The 21989-nt window shown below is 49.6% G+C and overlaps 8 protein-coding genes across 8 annotated transcripts; 5 read left to right on the forward strand and 3 right to left on the reverse strand.

The window, feature by feature from the left end:
- Nucleotides 1–400: 400 nt before the first annotated feature.
- Nucleotides 401–1953, forward strand: B0J16DRAFT_397116 (uncharacterized protein; the record flags this gene model as incomplete). The annotated part of the gene is made up of 4 exons (XM_046132303.1): nucleotides 401–760; nucleotides 816–944; nucleotides 1009–1125; nucleotides 1178–1953. The coding sequence occupies 4 exons, from the start codon at nucleotides 401–403 to the stop codon at nucleotides 1880–1882; spliced, it is 1311 nt and encodes a 436-aa protein (XP_045985054.1). The 3' UTR covers nucleotides 1883–1953.
- Nucleotides 1954–2934: 981 nt separating this feature from the next.
- On the forward strand, nucleotides 2935–3871 carry B0J16DRAFT_318779 (Frag1/DRAM/Sfk1 family-domain-containing protein; the record flags this gene model as incomplete). Its single annotated transcript, XM_046125472.1, has 3 exons — nucleotides 2935–2964; nucleotides 3012–3459; nucleotides 3516–3871. 3 exons carry the CDS (start codon nucleotides 2935–2937, stop codon nucleotides 3869–3871), a joined length of 834 nt encoding a protein of 277 aa, XP_045985055.1.
- Nucleotides 3872–4641: 770 nt separating this feature from the next.
- Nucleotides 4642–7075, reverse strand: B0J16DRAFT_318780 (uncharacterized protein; the record flags this gene model as incomplete). Its single annotated transcript, XM_046125473.1, has 3 exons — nucleotides 4642–5318; nucleotides 5369–6928; nucleotides 7015–7075. 3 exons carry the CDS (start codon nucleotides 7073–7075, stop codon nucleotides 4642–4644), a joined length of 2298 nt encoding a protein of 765 aa, XP_045985056.1.
- A 1046-nt stretch (nucleotides 7076–8121) lies between these two features.
- On the forward strand, nucleotides 8122–10192 carry B0J16DRAFT_108402 (protein-tyrosine phosphatase-like protein). Its single transcript, XM_046121398.1, has 7 exons — nucleotides 8122–8242; nucleotides 8337–8675; nucleotides 8730–8770; nucleotides 8820–8895; nucleotides 8949–9131; nucleotides 9190–9398; nucleotides 9448–10192. The coding sequence occupies exons 2-7, from the start codon at nucleotides 8596–8598 to the stop codon at nucleotides 9729–9731; spliced, it is 873 nt and encodes a 290-aa protein (XP_045985057.1). The 5' UTR covers nucleotides 8122–8242; nucleotides 8337–8595; the 3' UTR covers nucleotides 9732–10192.
- On the reverse strand, nucleotides 9770–11409 carry B0J16DRAFT_108541 (S-adenosyl-L-methionine-dependent methyltransferase). Its single transcript, XM_046121399.1, has 2 exons — nucleotides 10835–11409; nucleotides 9770–10628 (listed from the first exon to the last, which is right to left on the reverse strand). Exons 1-2 carry the CDS (start codon nucleotides 11190–11192, stop codon nucleotides 9808–9810), a joined length of 1179 nt encoding a protein of 392 aa, XP_045985058.1. The 5' UTR covers nucleotides 11193–11409; the 3' UTR covers nucleotides 9770–9807.
- B0J16DRAFT_108779 (uncharacterized protein) lies at nucleotides 11309–13181 on the forward strand. Its single transcript, XM_046121401.1, has 3 exons — nucleotides 11309–12005; nucleotides 12057–12263; nucleotides 12315–13181. Exons 1-3 carry the CDS (start codon nucleotides 11628–11630, stop codon nucleotides 12705–12707), a joined length of 978 nt encoding a protein of 325 aa, XP_045985059.1. The 5' UTR covers nucleotides 11309–11627; the 3' UTR covers nucleotides 12708–13181.
- Nucleotides 13182–17137: 3956 nt separating this feature from the next.
- On the forward strand, nucleotides 17138–20760 carry B0J16DRAFT_108801 (uncharacterized protein). Its single transcript, XM_046121402.1, has 3 exons — nucleotides 17138–17538; nucleotides 17754–19824; nucleotides 19879–20760. Coding segments are annotated over exons 1-3 (2589 nt in total). The 5' UTR covers nucleotides 17138–17536; the 3' UTR covers nucleotides 20395–20760.
- A 204-nt stretch (nucleotides 20761–20964) lies between these two features.
- Nucleotides 20965–21985, reverse strand: B0J16DRAFT_338920 (dehydrase and lipid transport-domain-containing protein). Its single transcript, XM_046127497.1, has one exon. It carries the CDS (start codon nucleotides 21765–21767, stop codon nucleotides 21126–21128), a length of 642 nt encoding a protein of 213 aa, XP_045985061.1. The 5' UTR covers nucleotides 21768–21985; the 3' UTR covers nucleotides 20965–21125.
- Between the last annotated feature and the right edge of the window lie 4 nt (nucleotides 21986–21989).

The raw sequence follows: 21989 nt of genomic DNA on the forward strand, positions 1-21989 counted from the left end.
TCAATGAAAAGCCCCAAAGTCTCCGTTGTTATAGAAACTCGAGCCATGACACGACCGGTGCTTAATGGTAAAGGCCATGTGCTAGAGTCTGCGCGTTGTAATTGATGGCATCGCTAGGACTTTTTGCAAAGGATCACGTCTTCGCCTTCAAAGAGGCTGATCAAGGGCCGAGGTTTCGACCATTGAGGTCTTGATAGACCTGTGTCGATGATTCCATGATCGAAGCACATATGGACAGTCGATTGGAGGAGAGACGAATAAAGCGACACGGTGAAGCTATTTAAGATTGCAATTCAGCCGCCAGTTTGATTCAGCTCAAGTCATTGGCATCATTCTTCTTTAAGTTCTTATTACACATTCTCACTCTCTGAATTACTTTGTTGTTTCGGAAGTCTTTACCATGAGACTGTCCCTCCCTTTCGTTGCGCTTTGCGCAATTCCTGCTGCCGTCGGTATGGCCATTCCCGGCGGCTCCAAGGATGTCGAGAGCAGCGACTATAACAAGCATCATGAACAAAAACACCACGGAGAGCATCATCATGATGTCCATAAGGATCATGAGCACCACAAGCATAAGCATAACCATCTTCACCCCTATGAGCATATCCATCATGTTCACCACAAGCATCCCATCAAGCCTTGCCATATCCTTACCAAGGAAAGGGTTTGTAAGGACTTCCGTCATCTCACCAATGAGGTTGAGAAGGTGATCCATGTTGTCAAGTCCAAGGACTGCGGCAACGATGAGGACTGCTGGAAGGTATGTCGAAGCAATGCCCTAGACAAGTCTTGATGAGACTAACACACGGATATAGGGGGTGGTTTATCATATCTACAAGCTTGAGCATCGCCTTGATGTCTACGACAAGGAGATCGACTATACTACACTTCAGAAGTGTTTCGGCTGTGATAAGGAGCATTATGTTGTTGACTGTTACCTTGAGGTACTCCCTGCCCCCCTCTCTATTGGAAATTCCTCGGAGACATTATGCTAAAGCCCCTTAACAGTATGCCAATGCCCTGATCCGTCTTCTCAAGGTGCTCAAGCATAAGAGCAAGCATCTTGAGGGTGAAGTCGACCGCCCTGTCCTCACTTCGATCAACAGTCTCCGATCTGCCAACTACGTAAGCCAGCTCTGCTTTACCATTCATTTATCCACACTAACACGCTTTCTAGGCTGTGACCTACGAGATCGGCCGCCGTATTAAGGGCAAGAAGGCCCTTAAGACCATCATGGAGAAGCAGGGTGCCAACGATGGCAGCACCAAGGGTAGCGTTATGGAGGCCTTCAACAAGTTCACCTACACTCCTCTGATCACCGGTAACGACTTTGAGAACAAGGGCTCCTACGACAACTCCTACGAGAACAAGTACGAAGGAGAGAAGAAGGACTACAAGCACCACAATGAGTATAAGAAGGACGACTACAAGCATGGCCATGAGTACAAGCATGGTGATGGGTACGAGCACGATGAGTATAAGAAGGATGACTACAAGCATGATGATGGCTACAAGCACAAGCACGATGAGTACAAGCGTGCTGAGCCTCATTATAACCATCTTTCTGTGCGTGACTACAGAGATCCTCGATTCGTTGACAAGGACAATTACTCACTGGAACCCAGTAACGACCACTATGTCAACAACCCTTATGGTGTTTATCGCGACCGAGAGAGGGAGGAGGCGTATAAGGGGAGACTAGATGAGGAGGAGAGGGAAGCAATGGATATTATGGATTGGCGACGAAATGAGATGAGGAGGTTACCTAGGTTACCTAAGTGGGAGCGCAAGGCGACAGGGACAATGCAGAAGTGGTACTCGCCTTCGCGCAGCCCTTATAACCACCATAATGGTAACCATCGCTGGGCCGCCAGGGCTTGAGGCTGAAAATTGTTTCATAATATTGTTGTAACTAGGTACGTAGGTAGTATCTGAATGTTACAAGATTATTATGATTGGATGATGACTGATGACTCGTGGATATCAAGTCTGCTTCAGCTCATGATTCAGAAGCTAAAGAGACTAGAGTCTCCACTAATCGACGTCGTTGGCTGAGGCTTATTTTTCGGGCTCTAACGATGTCAACGTCGGGTCTCATGATGTAATGATGTAATGATGTCATTTTCTTAACATCGCTCTATAATTCTCTCTTCAGTTGAACATCACTAAAGTACTAGACTAGGTAGTAGTCTCTGCATGACAAATTCTCCTCTAGATAGCCGAAGGTACAGTAAACAGCCACTTTACTGATCGATTGTTCTTTTCTTCTGCGCCACAAAGATCTGTAAATTCACTGCCGAATCACCCCCTGTCTCGCCGCGTCAATGCCAAGGACTCACAATAACTCATAGCCATTCTTGGCTTTATTCCGCTGTGACTGCGTGCTTACAAGTCACTACAAGTTAAACAACAAGGCTGAGAGGGACAAGGTCAGGAGCCGGTTTTATATCCCGGATCCGCGGGACAGTCCGTGGATCCGAAATCTTCTCTCTCAGTTATGTCACTATCCTACTTGCAGTGGAGTTTTAGTTTCCTCATGTATGACGATCATATAGCCAGGGACTAAAACATTATTGTTAGTAGTGTTCCCCAGTCCAAGTCCATGTCCATGTCCAAGCCCCAGCGGCTGATGAAGCGTGAGTAAAAAGCTTGGAATTATTAAGGGACCTCAAGTTGCGTAACTTGGACCCATTGCCAAGTATTATAATACCCCATTAATACCCTGGCTCCTTTCACCCATTTGTTCCCTCGTATTATCTTTCTCTCTTCATTTCATTTATTCTATTATCCCATTTCTGCTCGTTCCTGCCAAGAACGAAAAAAAGTCAGCTGTTGTAGCTGCCGCATTTGGCCATACCCGTCAATTCATATATAAACCAAGAATTGGATTGCATCATACCACAACATAACAATAACCTAATCAACATACGACAATGGCTGTTAAAGGCGTTCTTTCATACTGGGTATGTTAATTTCTCTCATCCAAATAAATCTCACTAACAGAAATCAGTGGTTTCCTATCTTGTCAGGTCTAGTATGGCTGGGCATGCTTCTGGGTCTCTTGCTCGAATGGCGAGTTAACCAGAACGGTCGTCGATACCCTACTCAGTCTCGCTACTCCGATGTCGCATACATTTCCAACGTCGGCGCTGACCGTCTGTGGCCTCTCTTCATCGCCGGATGCGTTCTCACCTCCATCTTCCTCGATGCCGCTTTCCTCTCGGAACGATGGCTGCGACACCGCGGTCGCCTCGTGCCCAACAGGACCCTTATGGAGAAGGTTCTGACTTGGCTCTCAATTGTCTTTGCTGCGGCTGGCACTGTCGGGCTTATCTGCTTGTCCATCTTCCGAACTGGTAGATATACCAGGTTGCATCATGGATTTTTGGCTCTCTTTATTGGAGGTTATCTGATCTCTGCTGTCTTTATCTGCTGGGAGTATCAGCGTCTTGGAATCAGTAAGTTTCGCTCTGTGAAACCTCCTGTGAAACCTCTTACTAACCACTCTGCTCAGACTACCGTGAACATCGCGTCCTTCGCATCTCCTTCTGGGTCAAACTCACCTTTATCATCGTCGAGGTGGCCCTCATCATCGCCTTTGCCGTTACCAGTCGCATTAAGCAGCGAAACGCCGCCGCCATTCTTGAATGGGTCATCTCATTCATCTTTACCTTCTACGCCATCTCCTTCGTTATTGACTTGTACCCTGCCATCCGCACAAAGAGCCACCACAAAAGGTACCAGAACAAGTTTGTGCCTTCTGCCATTGCTGATTCCAGCAGCCCAAGCTATGAAGGGTCGCGCAGCAACATCAACGAGCGAAACGATGTTGAGATGGCCCAGAACGGTCCTCCCCCTAGAGACTTTTAGACGAAGCCGCATGCGTATATCGGTCTCTCTGTGCCTCCCTCATAAAACAAAATGCATATAGCATCAGTGTTTACATGACATACTTATTGGCTGGGTACCACTTAACTTTACTCAACTTTGTTCACTTACATACACAACGTCTCATATTACATGGACTTACGTCGGAATGATTCCCCTTTCCTCTTCCTTTTGCATGGCGTTTGGATTGGAAATTAGCTCGTTTTATAATGAGACAAGCTTGCATAATGTTTTATAATTACATGGGTCGTCCAAATAGATGGATCTGTCAGAGCATCGAGTTACTTTTTTCTGGACAAGAATAGAACAATTCGTATTAGCATTTCGTATCTACCATGTATTTGTTAAACCCATCCATCTGTCATGACACTTGTACATTGCATCCCACATGCACCCATCTATTCGAACCATCGCGGAAGCTTCGGATTAAACAACATGACTATGACATCAATCTTGGTATCCCCCAAGAAATACTGCGTCATAGGTCGAATGAAGTACAAGAACTACACCAACGAATAAGGCAGCCTTCTTGACTCAGGATATTAGTCTTTTGTAATACAGTAATTCCTAGGGTAGTAGCCAATAATTCATCATAACGCTGTGCTGCTAATAGTACCAAGAATCAAGAATCAAGAAACCAGGAAACCCAATTCATGCGCCAAACACGATTCTGTCCACCTATCCATCCCAGTTCATTATATCCGCCCAATTCATTATGTCCGTAACTCTACCTCAGCATATCCAACCCTCCTTCAATTGTCCAAGTTTTCTCTAAACCTAGAGTCCCTTGAAGGACTGTGACTTTCCCGCGTAGCAGGGTCCTTAATCACAGGGGGAGGTGTGATGGCAGGGACTTGATCATCATCATCAGAATCACTGCTCACAGGGCTCACACCTCGTGAATCATGTAGCGCATCCCGTTCACGGTCGCTCGACTGGCTGGTGCCACGGCCAGCGAGTGCGACATCTCGCATGCTAGTCGCCCGGTTATCGAGACTTGTAGCACTTTGGTTGGTGTCAGGATCCCTGAGAGCGGCACCGCCGACGAAGCTTGCTCTCTTTTCACCATGACTCTCACGGTCTTTCTCCCCAAGAGACTTGCCCCTTGAGAAGCGGTTCTTGATCCATCCTTTGACCTTAGACGTTGGCGATGCCGCATCGCTGGGCTTTCTTCGACCTCGCTCAGCGGTGCCCGTTTCCGTATCAATGGCCGCTGGCGCATTCGGCTCAGTCGAACCGGTGCCAGCCGCGGCAACAGGGGATGATGCAGCATCTTCACTTCGAGTGCTGTCACCATCATCAATGGCTTCCTCGCCAGAGACCGCGGCGTCACCCTTGGCGTTTTGCTTCTCTTTGGCCAAGCGTCTTTCTTCCGCTTTAGCAGCCTTTTCCTCGGCCTTCTTGGCCTTGTACTCCTGCTTTTCTTGATCTGTTCAACGTATTAGTGGGAATCGTGGATACTCAGTTCATTAAACATACCCTTGAGCTTCTTGGTGATTTCCTTGATCTCGCGCTCGCGTGCCTTTTGCTTCTCTTGCTCAGCTTTTCTGGCTTCTTCTTCCATTTTGAGTGTAGCCAGTCGCTCCCGTTCGATTTCGGCCTTCTCGTTGATGTCATCCAAAAGAGGCTGCATTCTTCTGGCTGCAATGGCGTCGACTTCATGAGGATCCATGAATTTACCACCTCCAATGTCAATTTTACCCTTGTTTTCATTACGAGTTTCGTGGCTAGCATTGGCCAGCTGATGGGCCTTCACTTCCCACTCGCTCATCAGAGTCGGGTTGACTTTACCAGTCTCATTATATACCTTCTCATCCATGCCTTGCAGACGAGCCTTGACGTTACGTTGTGCCGCAGCCATCAGCGCGTTGCGGTCGTCTTGGCGCTTCTTCTGATCAACTTCTGTAAGCTTGTTGGAGAAGAGCGACATCTGTTGACGGATCTTCTCTGACTGCTGACGGTCTTCCATGTCACCATCACTAGAGGATCGACGACGCAATTTGGTCAATGTGAACCGCCGCTTCGGAGTTGATGCATCATTTCCATAGTACGACTGGTAGTCCCGGTTCTTCTGGTGTTCCTGTTCGAGTTTCGCCAGTCGTTCTTGTGCTTGCTTGTATGCAGCATCTTGGAGGTTGACGTATGGCTTGGGCTGTGCCACATCAGAGTCTCGTCCGTGATTCTCTTTGGCCTCGTCGATAACCTTTTGCTGGGAAAGGTACATCTTTCTGGCCATTGCGACAGCTGATGCGTGAAGTTGCTCGTTGTTTTGTCGCTCATCCACCTCCGGCTTGACCGGAGGGTTAGAAGTGAACATGTTACGGGTCATGGTAGTAACTGGTACGGCACCTGCGTTCTCGGTCGCTGGTCTCGATTTCATGCTCGCCTTATGCGCAAGGGTAGCTCCACTGAGGGCATCGGGTCGTGTATTTGGCTGTGCCGATGGTTGGACGAGATTATCAGGGGCTGATGGTGTAGATTTAGCCCGACGTCTTGTAGTTGACATGGCTCCTTTGGCTGCAGCAAGAGACTTTTGCCCTTGTAGCGAAGTATCGGATGATCTTGGATTAGCTTGTCGCATGGAGTTGGTTCGATTTGTGTTGAATGCTTGAGTGGCAGCCGAGTTTCCCCATCCCTCATGAGTCTTGCGTTGACTTGATGATTGATTCAATGCAGCGGTTGCAGAGCCGACAGCTTGAGTAGCAGCAGAATTCCCCCATCCTTCATGAGCCTTGCGTTGACTTGGTGTATGGTTTAATGCGGCCGTGGCTGAGCCAACGGCTAGAAGCGCGGCCTTGTGGCCATCGGAGTTAGATGCTGGCTCCCATGTTGGTGCCATTTTGTAGTTCTTTGCTAATGCGGCGGCTGCGGATGCCGATGACGTCTTGTCGGGTTTCCAAAGTTCGATCGGCTTTTGGTTAGACCATCCAAGAGAAGCGGCAGCACTTGCAGCAGCACCGTCGGGACGAAGGCCAGCAGACGGATAACTAGGAAGATCACGGGGATCTGCGTATTTGAGACGACCCGAGTTGTTGGCTCCTACGCAGGATATAAGTGTCAGAATGGGCAGGGCAACGCCGCAGGCGGGATGACGAGTGTCAGCCGTAAGAAACTTGGGTACATACCTGGGGCCGTTGCCGGCTGGGACTGGATCATGGTTGGCTGCTGGGATGCGCTGGTGGGCATGGTAATGCAGGTAAATAGAATGCTCGCTCAGCTATTCGTATTAGAGCGATGAGTGGATGCTGCGATGGTGATCGCGATGCGCCCAGCGCGTGAGGAAGAATATTTCCAGGCCTTGTCGCAGCGTCTTGGGATGGGTTTCCAAGGATCTTGGCTGGCTTGATGTCGTATATCGTTGATGTCTAATTGACTGTATCTGCCTTATACATGGGTATGCCGGGTGTTTGTCTCCAGTGGGGATTGCTTGACTTGTGGACCCGACAGTGTTGTCTCTGCAGGGGATATGAGTAGTAAGTATACAATGCTTGAGGATCTGGTCGTGTAGGTTGTATATGTATATCAGGTCATCGACTGTAAGTCGTAGCAATGTAGAGGATATGGGAAAAGGGAACAAGAGTGAGGAATATGGGTAAAAGCAAGATTTATTAGACTAAGACGATAAACGATGATGCTGTCAAATGAGACCCTCGTGGCGCCGGCGTTGGAGTCCTCACTTTAATGCTCATGCTAACGATAATGGCGTCGTTGACCCCGAGACGGTGCTTTCCTTCCTTTCCTTCAAAGGCAGGCATACGTCAGGGTCACTGCCGTAGCTCTTTCCCTTCCCGGCCCTGCGATGCGCTACCCCAGATAGTGCTAGCTGTGACGTCACATCGTCCTTGGCGATGATCTCAGGTGTAGGCGCTAATTGTTAGTCTGACACAGTGCTAAGATGTTTTAGTCTCACTACTTCTTCAGCTTTGGGTGCATTTCTTTTACTGGATGGCCGTCATGACGAGGGTAAAAATGGGACAGCTTGCAGAATTGGCCGTCCTTTCTAGCCCTTGGACAGCTTAAACCAACACCTTCATGTCTCATAAGATACTCACTATCACACCACGAATGGAGCGAATGTCACCTCACCGCTAGCAATCCGCACTGTACCAGAGTAGTCTACCGATTTTTTAGCTTCTGGTCATCATGGGAGGACATCTTTCTTCCTATTGGCATTATTTTGAGATTGGCTAAATTAAGGCGGCATCGACGTAAACCTTCGATACGAAAAACCTTCAAGCTAGAGGGTATCTCAGATCTCGAGGCGTCTTCTTTTCAGCATCTTTACCCCAATAGGAGACCAGAAACCAAGTCTTGCTTGTGCCTGAAACCTTGGTCTTCACCTGAGGATCAACGGTGCGTCTTGTCTTTCTTTTGTCTTAGTTACGGAATGGCCCCTCGGTGCTTTCGGCATTGATATTGAGATCGACGCTGCTTGTCGCTGTTTTAGTCTGTTCTAGCCCTCATTTAGCGGCTGAGTTGAACCCTCCGATCTCTTACGGCGCTTTTGGCTCGGCTGATCGACCTGAAAAACCCTGGTTTCACTTTCATGTCTGGCCTGTGTTACATGCACATGAACTATTATTCCGGCTTGTCTTCTGTCTGTTGATTTGCACAGCCCGAAAGCCACGACGAGATCACATCATTGGCGGACACTTGAATCGGCCATACTGACTTAGCCTTGAAGGAACAGGTCTCTTGGCATCACCATGACCACCCACGTTGGTCTTCAAAACGTCCTCAATTTTCGTGATGTTGGCAAGACAGTCAATGACTTCTTGGGTACAAGGTAACACATCGTTGTCAACAATAGATTACAGGATAAATGACTTACAACTGGTAGACGAATCCGTGAGGGCTTGTTCTACCGCTCCGCGAGACCAGGTATGAACAACTTGTCATATGGACACATGCAGTGCTAAGAGCCTATGAGACGATGCCACCCTTCCAGACAGAGAGCTTATCAGAAACAACCTTGGCGTCAAGACAGTTATTGACCTGAGAACTAAGTACGACCACCATGTGCTACATATCACAACAAGATTCATACTGATACTTGTAGGACTGAGCATCTTAATCAGGCCAAGAGACGAAAGGAACAATCCGGTATTCCTGCACTTGTCCAATCTAACGAAGCTCTTGCTGAGCCACTCCAAATCGCTGGCCTCAACTATCGAGAAGTTAAGATCACTGGTCGTCCATTCGAGTTGTTTCTCCTAAGCCAGCTATCATGGTGGGATTTCTTGTGAGCATCCAAGAAACAATCAGATGTGATTATCAAACATACTGACACCTTCCTAAAGCCGTGTTGTCTTCCTCTTTGTATGTGGCTATCGCACTGAAGCTATCAACATCATTGGAGAGAAGGTTATGATCCCCCGTGGGCTTGTAGGACTAGGCCTCGACACGCTCGATCAGTCCACAAGAGAGATCCACGAGGCTCTATCACTCTACGCTGACCAGTCAGCTCTCCCCTCCATCGTCCATTGCACTCAAGGCAAAGACCGAACAGGTAAAATGAACGGTATCTCTGTTATATGTCCATACTGATTTTCGCATAGGCCTCATTTGTGCGCTGGTGCTCATGATTCTGGACGTGCCCATCTCCGCCATCGAGCATGACTATAGTCTCAGTGATGAAGCACTTGTTCCTGAAAGAGAACAACGTCTTATCGAGATTCGGGAAATTGGGTTGACGGATGAATGGCTTTTAACCGCGGATGACATGATCACCGGCCTCCAAAAACACCTTGAGAGCAAGTATGGTGGCCTCAATGCGTACCTGGACGGCATTGGGTTCGGTGCTGATGAGCGAGCCAAGCTGCGAGAGGCTTTGCTTTACTAAGAGGTTGAGACTAGGGTTAAGTACAGGGGCCAGCATCACAGGAGGAAATCAGAGGGTCATCTCTTGACGTTTTTGTCTATTTCTTTCTAAATCGACCTTGTAGCCAGCATCTATACATCTTGAGCTTTGAGGCTCTGTTGACAAGCAGTCGTCGATCAACACCAAGGTTCTCCACCTCGAATCGGGGTATTTCTGTCTCGGCTGCCTCTGTGTCTGTGCTCTGAGCGACATCAGCTCCCTCAACAGCAGGGGTGGCAGGCTCTAGTGCTGTTTCGGACTCCTTGTCGGCTTTCTTGCCTGTCCAGATATCCGAGAGTTCATCCTTGTCAAAGAAGTAGACACGGGTGCCGTCGCCTCGAATGTAAAAGTTTTCGTCCAGGTATCGACCCTTGCGGAACCGGACCTGGGCCAGATCTCCTCTTCCATAGTCTCGGAAGCAGACCAGGCCACCCGGCTTGAGTACTCGATGAACGTTGTCAACAGCTTTAGCCCATTGATCGGGAGACAAAGCAGAGAAGATGAAAATCAGCACGGCGACATCTACGGAACCTTCTTCGAGTCCAGGCGGTAAGCTATCACTAGCGACGTCCCATACGTCAGCCTGGATAAAGTCGGTATTGTACGCTTCATTCTTGCGAATGACCTCTACGGCAGTCTTTGAGTAGTCGCAGGCATGGATCTTCAGTTGCGGGTTCTTATTCTCAGCCAAGACTGGGAAAGCCGTATTACCGGCTCCTGCGCCAATCTCCAAGACGAGCTTGGGACCAGCGTCTTCCTTGGTTACCTCGGCTAGCACAGGAAACTCCTGCTGAAGCCATTTTCGATTTTTGAAAAAGTTGGCGGCATTGTTCTTGTAGAACAAGTTCCACCATCTAGCGGGATCCTGACTAAATTTTCCTGAGTTGTCATATTAGCAACTATTCATGCATTTGAATTTGCAAAACTGAAAAAGTGTGTATGAATGGTGTGGATCAGATGGGAGCGAAAGAATAAGAAGGAATAGTTTGTCTTCAGTAGAATCAGATGAACTATGCATTGGTGTTGTATCATCAGGACACCTGGGGGTAAAGCAATTTGATGCGAAAACTTGGGTGGTGACTTACTCTTCTCAAAGTCCGAGACAGGGTGCTGGCGCTGTTTCGCGAATTGCTGCTCTGCGTACTCTTTGTATGCATCGTCAGTCTCCACGTGATCCCAGGCATTGAACTCGAAGACATCGTCTCCTTCGCTCAGATACCGGCTACCAAACTGGAAGGGATCACTCCGCTTCAAGTTATTGGTAGGATCATGCGATCGATGAGGCGGCACCTCAGCAGCCTCAGTCTCGGGCACGACGGCTTCGGTGACGGCCTCGGTGACCGGATCCTTGACGTTCAACGCGGCCATGTCCTGGACAGGAGCAGGAATGGACTCGAGTGTCGGGCTCGCAACGGCCTCGCCACTTAGCGCTGAAGACGCCATCTTGGACTATATATGTCCTTGAAGCATGCACTCGCAGGCGCAAGTAGTGTGCTTATTACAGCACTTGTATTTGGCACTGTCGAAGTGAGGATGAAGGATGCTCGAAAGTCAAGAAAAATTTCTGTGGAAAGTTGGATTTTGTCTTCGAAGTTTTGATGTGGGTCGCTTTTCGGCCAATGGGAGAGCTTTGAAGCTTCGACGTCGGAGGCTCTGATATTCCGGTCGGGACAAGCTCTCTGGCTGACAGCCAATCATGAGCGATATGGCCAAGCTGGTGCACGTAGCATCAAGACTCCTGTGTCCAATTGAGCATATCATTCCGCAGTAAATCATCAACGCCAATACGCCCAACGCACATATTCAAACAATACAGCCGTTTAATTACCAATAGCTCGCTTAATAAATCCACCGATCGAGTTCTGTTCATACCCCAGCATGGCTACTGTACTTGCCCGACCACAAGGCCAGCTGTCTCCAGCTGAAGCTCTTCGTCTTGCTCAGCAAGCTCCATCCATCCTCAAGAGCAACCCCAAAGCTTTCTCGGCTTCTCCTCTCGTATCACTCTTCTCGGCAGCAGAGACTTCTGAGCTATGGACTATATATGAGAACCTCATTATCACGTGCCTCCAAACAGGCGACGATGATTCAGCGCATCTATGCTTGGAAAGGTTGATCTTGCGATTTGGCGATGAGAACGAACGCGTGATGGCGCTCAAGGGTCTGATTAAAGAGGCAGCGGCAACGAACAACAACGAACTACAGGCCGTTCTCAAGGAATACGAGGATATCCTGCAACAGGATGGAACAAACATTGTGAGCATGATGCCTTGTGAACATTAAGGGTTGTACTGACACACACACGAGTATATCGCCAAGCGACGAGTTGCCCTGTTGAGATCGATGGGAAAAACACCTGAGGCGATCTCATCATTAGTATGGTTGCTCGAGTTCAACCCTACGGATGCTGAGGGCTGGGCAGAGCTTTCGGATCTCTATCTTTCGCAAGGCCTGTACTCTCAGGCTATCTATGCCCTGGAAGAGGTTATTGTCCTCGCACCGAACGCGTGGAACGTACGTCACTCCATTCACTTATGACTGACCATATCTGACACCTAGCAATAGTTGCACGCAAAGTTGGGCGAGGTGACGTTGATGGCTGCCAACGAAACGAGCGATGGATCTTCTCAAAAGTATCTCGCAAACTCAGTGAAGCGCTTTTGCCGAAGCATTGAGCTTTGCGAGGACTACTTGCGCGGCTACTATGGCCTGAAGAAGGTCACTGACAAAGTCTTGGCCGAAGCAGCCAAGTCCAAGAAGCAGCAACCTGAAGACGGCGAGTTCGCACTCCCAGAACAAGAAACTCTTAAAAAGTTGAACCAGGCGGCGACCCAGAAGCTGGCGGAAATCGTTCGCAGATACGGAGCTCAGGAACCTCTGTGGCAGGGGTACAATGCAGATGAGATCGCTGCTGCTCGGGAGTTGCTGAACAAGTCGTCTTCAGAGGTTGTTAGGTGAGTGATCGATTACGCAAGGGTGCAGACCCAATGATATGGCTAGGGGGCCGCATTGCAGATGCCGTGACCCCAAACAGCGAGCAGAAGGCATCACCTGTCTGCCAAGAGGGTTTCTCTTATCGGATGAGGTGCGCGATTAGCTCGCTCCCTACTGTCAACAAGTCTGGGCTTTGGGAGGTGGAAGTGACAGAGCATGCACAACATGGGTCATGGCGGTCCTCCAAAGTCCCGACAGACCTTACAAGTGGAGGTAGCAACGCCGAGTTGGGCTTTGCTGGGCATTCAGCACGTGGCGCCATACAAGGACATGCTGGTGGGGTCCACCGTGCTCTAAATGGATGATGATCAAGTTTATTCACAGGAGAAATAGGCTGAGTTTGCAGGATTGGGATTACTCAATGTTTCTGCTGGCTTCGTCGGATGCTTAGGCAGAAATTTACCATCTTTAACAGCGAGTCTACTTTCTTCCATGTGTGAAGGCGATAGGCGGCATCTGGTGCGGCCAGTACTACAGACCACAACTACCGCACGGTATGTGATGATATGATTATCATCGTGATCAGTATAACATCGGCATCGAGGCTCGAGTCTTGCGAAAGTGGGTTGTCTCCACGTTGAATGCGTAACATCATGTTTATTCCCCTGGCGGTTCACGATAGGCGCTGTTATGGATCACCAACGAACAGCGGAGTATCGCGGAAGAGCCGACATGGCGCAAACGGGGACGAGGTCGATGCGTCCCGGATCTCCCGATTTTATTTTTGGAGTTTATTACTTTGGTTTGGTCTTACCCGCGTATCACATCCTGTCAGGAACGCGGAATGACTAGTTGTTTGACCGACTTTCAGCGATAGAGGAAGAGTTACAGAGGATTAGGGTGTCAAATAAAAGTGAACACCCATTAACGTAATTGCAGTGCCCTCGCCACTGTACACTTGGCCACGTATGGATGGCTGAGGCTCTGCGGGAAGGCGCAAGTGCTGATATTCGATGTCGAATGCTCTTAGTTGGGTTGTATCAAGTTGAGGCGAGTATGTGTAAATGTGAGAAGCAGTTTCTAGAAGCTCCATGCTGTTACTATCCCGCAACTACCAGCCAGGCTTGTATGACCGTCTTAAGAGTCTAGACAATAACTATTTTCTGCAAACTGGTCTTTACTGCAGCGTTCCAGATTACCTTCCATGTTGGTTGTCTGGTGATGAGCTGGCCTTCGTTTGGGTTCCTACTATCGGGCCTCAACGCTGAAGATGGGGCGCGAATCTTCCTTGTCAGCCAGTCGCAGAATGGAGGGCAGCGGATTAAAGAGGATAGTTGCAGGGCGAGTGAATTGCTTTGTTCTCGTTGACGGCAGGAAGATGGCAAACAAAAGTTAAAAATGACAGGAAATGGGGATATAAGGAGGTTACAGTTTGCCAATGCCTCAGGTTTCTTTCTTGTTCTTGATTCATCTATGCTTCAGTGATTTGTCGATTGAGTATCACCACTGATATGATGCTATCGACTGCTCCGGGTAGCGACACCTGCGCCTCGGTCCGTTCCGATTTCTTCGTTTTGCAAATAGTCAAAGACTGAGAAACAATTGGTCAATGGCATTGCACAGCCTTTGTCAAACAGACCAATGTCCATTGGCAACAGAGCAGGTTCAACTCAAGTCACTCAGACGGGATGACAGACGAAACTGTTTGCTGATTTTACCAACTCTTACGATATTGCGATGGTTTCAGCACTACTATCCGCGGCAGCTTCACATGGATACTATCAAAGTAGTGTCTTGTTGGTGGTTCTCAAGCCTCCCTCGGCGCTAACAGAAAACGATATCATTCTAGCGGTCAGAGTAACGAAACTGTATCATTCGACGACGATGAATGAACGGTTGAGCCACATCTCCACTGGAATTTTGTGTCTGCCTCCCCTAGCAACAGGAACGGCAACGCACCTGAATCTGTGCATCTTGACTGGAGGTTGCGTAACGTTGGGCTGCAGCACCGCCATGGATCTTTTCAGCCCAGCTGAAGGAAAAGAGTAAGAGGGAGAGTCACAGCAAGAGTCAGTCAGAGTCAGTCATATTCAGAGCCAGCAAGTCCCTGGCCCTAACTGAATTTGCCTGTTTACTTTACCATCCTTTGTTTGGCTGCTGTTTTTTTCTTTTCTTTTTTCGCTCTATTTCCTTCTTCCTTTTCTTTTCCACATTGTGTGTGCAACAAGAAAAGAAAATTCCTCTCGGCCGAAAGAAGTTCTTTCATCTCTGTGCCCTAGCCTACCTACTTAACTGACTGATTCACTCACTGCCTTATCTGTTTGAATCTTGATTTTCATTTCGTCTGTTTTGTCGTTGTGCTCTAAACAGAAAGTCACTGTTGAACTTGGACTCTTCGGGCTACTCTGATTAATCCCACCCCACCACCTTCCCCAAATACCCACTAAACAAGCTGGTTACCGTCCACTACCGATTCACACAAAAACAATCCGTCTATCAAACAGATCAACATAACAAGAATCTTGTGGGTGTGATATCCTCAATATCAAGCATCTTTCCTTGTCAAGCATCAATATTTCAAAAGTTATATCCAAACGGTATGTAAAGAAATCTTCAACTAGCGTCTCCTCTCCTTCTAGCAACGGCTTCTCTCTCCGCATGAACATGAACATCCCATCCCATCCCATCTTGTCTCGGTTGCATCTGGGGGTGGGCTCAACTCCAAAAAAAGATGGCCCATGTGATCACGACTGGTCGTGTCAAAGCAGCAGGCAAACATGCCCCGGCAGTAGCTTAGCAGAAACAGGACCAGAATCGGAAGCAAGTCAATGACTGCATGACATTCATGACGATATTCGCTACCCTACGGTCTTCGCTACGCTACGCAAAGCAACGCAACGCAGCGGCAATGCTGCCGCTGCACAATGCTAGTCTTCTTAGTCTGCTAAGACCTCTCGTACTTCGTTGCGGTCTGGTCCTCTCTCGGCAATGCTGCAGCACAGTCCAGTACCTATCTAGAGTATTGTAACATCACCGCTCTCGCAACGCAACGACTCTAGGTCCTTCCATGGACATCAAGACCGTTGGGTCCTCGGGCTCGCTCATCCTTTTTTCTTTTTGGCCCCCACCCCGGGTTGGGCAACCGCTTTCACAAATTTTTGACGCCCTAGCACTGGCTTACAACAAAGACGAACGCGAATGGACATGGGGGAGAGCGACTTGACAGGCACAAATGGGTACGGGCTACGGAAGCCTGGGATAAACCGGGAGTTTGGTGAGCAATGGGCTCCAACGGCTCCAAGTACGGCCACTCAGATTGATGGACCGCTCCCAATGGCCTAGCCCAAGCATCCCGCCAGCTCCAGCCCAACGAGCGCTAGAGCCTAGCAGCACGCTTGAGCAGGGTCCCCATTGACCCCATCAACAGGGCGACGAACCAGGGTTCCCTAGTCCAACTTAGTCCAGGTCCGGGTTCAGGGCGGCTGACAGGACAAGAACGATCGATGTTTCGGTGCTCGACACGTAGGGAAACACATGGCTCAGATTCACGATACAGAAACGGCGTTATTCGACCTCTGTTCTGAAGTTCAGTCGATACTACCTCCTCGGTTCAAGCTGAGGATTACACACAGTTTCTGGCCCAGATTTGTGTCATGGACATTTGATGCGCAGAAAAGAAAGAAGAAAAAAAAAGATTTCCACGCCGCTATACTGCTTGGGACTCATGCAAGGGAGAGAGATCCTAGCCAGCCAGGATATTAACTGTTCATGACTTTCATCTCGAAAACGTTTTCACCTCGTGCTCAGCTAAACTAACTAATTGATGTGTTCTAGTCGAAATAATCGGTTTCCTCTAGCCCACGAAGTTCAGATTGACATCCTGTGACCACGAAGTTGGTTCTTTTGAAAGATTTAGATGGTACGTACGGACACACCCGAAATTTTAAGTGTGTACATAAACACACACCCACAGCTCTCGTTCAACAAGCTTTCACCGTTGCGATACAACGGTCGATGGTCGTTTCAGTTGAATCGCTCTGGGGGAGTTTGTTGATGCTCGTTAGAGCAGTCGACGACAACTGATTATCTACGCTCTACCTGGAAACATCGTCTGCATCCATTATCTAACGCCTATTAGATATTGTCCGGAGTTTTGTCCAGTGACCCATAAGTGAACGATCTGGAACCCCTCACCGCCGATCGATTTCTGCCGCTCTGCTCTGCTTTGCTCGCAGCCGCCGCCTGAATCCACATCACCCCGCCCACACTACTCCCGCTGGCTGGGCTCTTTGCGCCTGATCTTAACGTGCGCCGTCTTTGCTACGTCCATTAGATACAACTTTGGTACCCTCCTCCGTCAGCAACCTAACCATCGTTCAGTTTTTGTTCTGTGAACTCCGCACCCAGTTTCGCTTCACAAGCAGGCATTTCCCCCGTCTCACTGCACTGCTTTCGTGACCAGCCGACCTCTCGCTTGTCACGCCCTCGTCATCTTTAGGTGGCGTACTCACCAATTCAAATTTACGACCCCTCACTCGACGCCTGTTGCGCAAGTCTAGTTCTTCCTCGCCCCTCGTACCAAGCAAACCGACGTTCTTCGTTGTGTGTGTGTTTTTTTCTACCTACTACTTACAGAGGTGCACCACGGCTACGACAAACCTCGTCCTCCGTTTCCCCCATCGTTCCCTCTGTGACTTTTGGGGGCTGCTCGGCATTGTTTCTGCCCTGTCAGCTGAGTGCTTGCTTGTGCTTGCTGCCTTCTTTCTTTCTTTCCAACCTACTTTCAGCGCCTTTGCTCCGGCTCTCTTTTGCAGATTGTCGTGGGTAGAGGGCATCCCACCCAAGTATTTGCAATGTGAGTCCCCTCCCTCCATTACCTACCTTCCTTCCGTCCCATATCTTCATGCGCCTGCGTTCCTCCCCTCCCTCCCCTCTTGTCTTTTCTCATATCCACCCTTCTCGTTGTCTCAACTGCTCCCCCTCTAGTTTTATTTACTTGTCTCTCTCACACATAAGCTTCATCTCTTGCGCATTCTTCTTAGTCACATAACTCACCTTTGTTTTGAACAGGCTCAAACAACGCCCCTCCTCCAGAGCCCCGACCTCAACCAGTCGCCCTACTGAGACGTCTGCTTCTTCGCATGCGTACAGCGACGACGACTCTTCTCAAGAAACTAGTCAAGACTACAGTTCTGACGACCTATACGACGACGAAGACGATTACGACGACGACGACGGTCTTGGTCCGTCTGATTCTGCTTCTACCAGCGACCACGACCAGCATTACCGCCATCACGTACCGGCTCAGCGTCAGCACCAACTCCCTCCTCACCACCAATTCCCACCACAGCATCAGTTTCCCCCTCACCACCAGCAGCAGCTAGCTCATCATCAACCGCCCCCTCGTCAACTGCCTCCTCACCAGTCGCATCAGTTGCAGACTCGTCAACCAGGCCCTCCTCCCCAGGATTATTATTCACCTGAAGAGGAACCCAGACGACCTCAGCGTAAACCGCGGCGCGATCAAGCAGCGCCTCCTACCGCCAATATGGAGGATCCTTACGGATATGGTGCGCCTCATGGCCGTGGTGCCTATGGGCAACATCAGCCTCCGGCGCGTGCTCGTCCGGGCTCAATGTATGGCAGAGGCCAGCAGCACAGTTATCAGAACCAAATGGCACCTTACATGGGAGCATATCCTCCCAATGGCCAAATGGTGCCTTTTGGTGGTGCCTATGGTGATCCCACCAGCCCTTACGGTGCTCCTGGCTACGGTGGGGAAGGAAGAGGCATGTACGATATGATGCCTTATCAACAACAACCACCACAGAATGGTTACTATGGTGCCATGCAGCCCCATCCATACAATTTGCCGGCCCATATGAATGGGATGCAGATAGCACATCAGTCGCAGCAGTTGGGGACGCCGCCGCCGCCCCCTACTGAAGTGGTTGTTGCCAAACCAGCCACGCCAGCTCCCCCTAAGGAGGACCCTGATAAGATTCGATTAGAAGCCGAAATTGCTGCTTTCAAGGCCATGGAAGAGAAGCAAAAGGCTGCGGAGAAACAAAAAGAAGCCGAGGCCCAGATCCGAAAAGAAGCCGAGGAAGCTTTCCATCGAAGAATGGAAGACATGAGATTGGCTCAAGAAGAGGCTAAGAAAGAAATCGAAAAGGCCAGACTCGAGGCGGAGAAGGCTGCCCGGGAAAGAATGGAGGCTGAGCGAAAGGCTGAGGAAAAGCGAGCGCAAGAACACGCTCGGGCAATGGCAGAGGCTGAAGAGAAGGCTCGACTCAGGTTTGAAGCCGAGATGAAGGCCGCCGAAGACCGAAGAAAGGCTGAGGCTGAAGCTCGCATCCAGGCTGAAGAAGATGCCAGGAAGAAGTTTGAAGCTGCTGCAAAGGCAGCCGAAGAGCAACGAAAAGCAGAGGCCGAAGCCCGCGCACAAGCCGAGAAGGAGGCCCGCGAGAAGTACGAAGCCGAGATGAAAGCGGCCGCCGAACAGCGCAAGGCTGAGGCAGAAGCCAAAGCCAAGGCTGAAGAGGAGGCTCGTCTGAAGTTAGAGGCAGAGTTGAAGGCAGCCGAGGAGCGCGGTAAGAGGGAGGCTGAAGAGCGAGTCAGAGCTGAACGAGAAGCTCGTTTGAGGTTCGAAGCTGAGCTTAGGGCAGCCGAGGAAAAGAGGATCAAGGAGGAGGAAGAGCGAAAACAGGCCGAAGAGCTTGCACGCGTGCGTTTTGAAAAGGCCCTGCAAGAGGAGGCCGAGGCTAAGGCTGCTGCTGCACAGAAGGCACAGGAGGAGGCTGAACGCCTTATGAGAGCCGAGCAGGCAGCTAAGGAAGAAGCCGCGAAGAAGGCCGCCGAAGAAGCCGAAAAGCTTAAGAAGCTCGAAGAAGAGGCTCGTGCGAAGGCCGAAGCTGAGACCCTTCAGAAGATTGCAGATGAAAAGAAGAAGGCAGAAGAAGCTGCCGCTGCTGAAGAGGCTGCGAAGAAGGCCGCAGAGGAATTAAAAGCAAAGATTGAGGAGGAGACAAAGGCCAAGCTTGAAGAATCCACCAAGTCTGCTGAAAAGGCTCCGATCCGGTTCAAGGACGCCGTTGGACGCAAGTTCAGCTTCCCCTTCCACCTATGCGCCACTTGGCAGGTAAGTACCACAGTTTCCGGCCCCTAAGAGGCATTGTCACTAACATACGTCCAGGGCATGGAAGATCTTATCAAACAAGCTTTTATGCAGGTCGACGTCTTGGGTCCTCACGTCATGGAAGGCCATTACGATCTTATCGCCCCTGATGGAGAGATTATCTTGCCTTCTGTATGGGAAAAGGTGGTTCAGCCAGATTGGTCCATCACTATGACAATGTGGCCGATGGACAAAATGCCCCCACTGGGACCTAAGATGCCTGGGCCCAACATGCATCATGGCAAGCATGGTCCCATTCCTGTTCCCCCTGGCATGCGTCCTCCCATGGGCGGCCCTGGTATGATGCGACCGCCTGGTATGCCCCCACACGGTGCTCGTATGCCTGGACCTGGGGTCCAACCTATTCCAGGATGGGCACCTGAAGATATGCGTCCTGGTGGTGGTATGCCCGTACCGAACGTTGTGACTGTTGGCCCTACATCTGGCAAGTCAAGCAAGCACAAGAAGCCATCCAAGGACCACGGTTCAGGCATGGCTGGATTCTTGTTCGGCAAGCCTCCAAAGAAGAAGTGAGTTTGACCTCAACCTAATTAATCGGATACATTGCTTACATCTGTCTAGGTCCAGCAAGAAATAAAGGACAACACTTATGGCTTCATGAGAAGACGATTTTGCGATTTTAATTTGTTTTTACTTGTTAGCAGATACCTCACCGGCATCGGCTGCCGGCTTGATTTGGAAAACATCTTTTTTTTTGGTTTTTGGTTTATTCGTTTGAGATGGAAAAATGAGGCAGCGGAATTTTGGTCCTTTCCCAACTCATGGTTAGCGTTTCATATCGCAAAGGCGTCACGAATTGTCCTAAATGCATGTGGATCGGAGTATGATGATACGATTCGAAAGACGATATTGGTTAAGGGAACGATCCAATGTTGGGGGGCTTGATCCTCTTCTGGCACGGCAGAAACAGGGCCAAAGTGATCAAAGTCCAGGTGTCAACGAAAGGATGACGCTTTTCATCTTCTTTTCTTCTTGTTTTGTTTGGATACGGCGGACCAGCTTGTTTTTATAGACACGGCTGTCCTAGACATGCGTTATGTAGAATGATTGGAGTATGCAGAATGATTTGTTTAATTTTAGAATTCGACTTCCTTGTTGTGATTGCTCGTCTCTTATGTCTAAGTTTGAGTGAGATGCTAATGTACATTTAATTCTACAGAGAGTCCACGCCAGATCTAATGACTATATGGGGATAAAGGAGGGGTGAGAGAACATGCGAATGCGAAAAAGATATCTACGCAGTTCTAAAGTTTTCGGTTTGAGTTGAGCTTTTCAAACGCTCGCTTCTCGAAAGCTTCTATCATCAGGCCTGCTATCTTATCAGACACTGCTGCACTCACGGCAGCATAGAGGGGGTTGGTGAACTGGAAATCGATGGCAAGATGAACCTCAGTGCGAGGTGAAGGAGGTCCAGCAATTGGCCTGACGGACCAGCGTGTCACTAGGCTCCGGAAGACAGCCGACGCATCAGGTCCGGTACCGCCTGGAACAGTCTCTCCACTAACAGCTTCGACGGACTGGCCTGGCACACATCGTAACCGACTTGTGAAAACCTCGTCGAACCCTCCCCAGCCAACATGTAGATCGGCAAGTGTGGGGTACCGCTGACCGGTAGCGGGGTCGGGATCGGACCATCGAGTTACTCGAGAGCGGGAGCAGTATGGGACGAAAGAAGAGTAGGAGTCGACGTCGGCAATGAGATCGTAAAGAGGTTCAGAAGGATATGGTAGAGTACGATGGGCGGTTAGCCTTTGTGGTTCGGAGGAGGGAAGAGAGATGAACGAGCGGCGGAAATGCGTTGAGGCGCAAGTGAGGTTGGTGATGTTTAATATGGAAGCCGATGAGCGTGGGACGATCGTCCTCGAGGGAAGGAGACGAAGAGCCATTGGAAGTGACCGAAAGGGTGATAAGGTGTAAAGGTTGGAGTGTCACCGCTGTAGGAAGTGCATGGTCTCGAGATCAACAATCAATCGTCGTGACGAGAAAGAAATAGGCAAGGAATGGAAAATCTATGATGGTGTTGAGGCTCTGTTAGACTGAGTTGAGAATAACTTTACGCCACTATCGATCTGAGTCCCGACAACCTACCCCACCTAACTCCCAGCTCG

The sequence above is a fragment of the Fusarium flagelliforme genome (assembly GCF_020744385.1).
Source record: "Fusarium flagelliforme strain FIESC 12 MPI-CAGE-AA-0113 chromosome Unknown B0J16scaffold_3, whole genome shotgun sequence".
Taxonomy (NCBI): domain Eukaryota; kingdom Fungi; phylum Ascomycota; class Sordariomycetes; order Hypocreales; family Nectriaceae; genus Fusarium; species Fusarium flagelliforme.

Excerpts from the sequence above, each read along its gene's own strand:
- B0J16DRAFT_108402 (XM_046121398.1), top strand. The coding sequence starts at position 8,596 with ATGACCACCCACGTTGGTCTTCAAAACGTCCTCAATTTTCGTGATGTT. Across the intron at positions 8,676-8,729 it reads AATGACTTCTTGGGTACAAG|ACGAATCCGTGAGGGCTTGT; the intron begins GTAACACATCGT and ends TACAACTGGTAG. Across the intron at positions 9,399-9,447 it reads TCAAGGCAAAGACCGAACAG|GCCTCATTTGTGCGCTGGTG; the intron begins GTAAAATGAACG and ends ATTTTCGCATAG.
- B0J16DRAFT_108779 (XM_046121401.1), top strand. The coding sequence starts at position 11,628 with ATGGCTACTGTACTTGCCCGACCACAAGGCCAGCTGTCTCCAGCTGAA. Across the intron at positions 12,006-12,056 it reads AACAGGATGGAACAAACATT|TATATCGCCAAGCGACGAGT; the intron begins GTGAGCATGATG and ends CACACACACGAG. Across the intron at positions 12,264-12,314 it reads TCGCACCGAACGCGTGGAAC|TTGCACGCAAAGTTGGGCGA; the intron begins GTACGTCACTCC and ends ACCTAGCAATAG.
- B0J16DRAFT_108541 (XM_046121399.1), bottom strand. The coding sequence starts at position 11,192 with ATGGCGTCTTCAGCGCTAAGTGGCGAGGCCGTTGCGAGCCCGACACTC. Across the intron at positions 10,629-10,834 it reads TGTCTCGGACTTTGAGAAGA|GAAAATTTAGTCAGGATCCC; the intron begins GTAAGTCACCAC and ends ATGACAACTCAG.
- B0J16DRAFT_338920 (XM_046127497.1), bottom strand. The coding sequence starts at position 21,767 with ATGGCTCTTCGTCTCCTTCCCTCGAGGACGATCGTCCCACGCTCATCG.
- B0J16DRAFT_108801 (XM_046121402.1), top strand. Across the intron at positions 19,825-19,878 it reads ACCTATGCGCCACTTGGCAG|GGCATGGAAGATCTTATCAA; the intron begins GTAAGTACCACA and ends ACATACGTCCAG.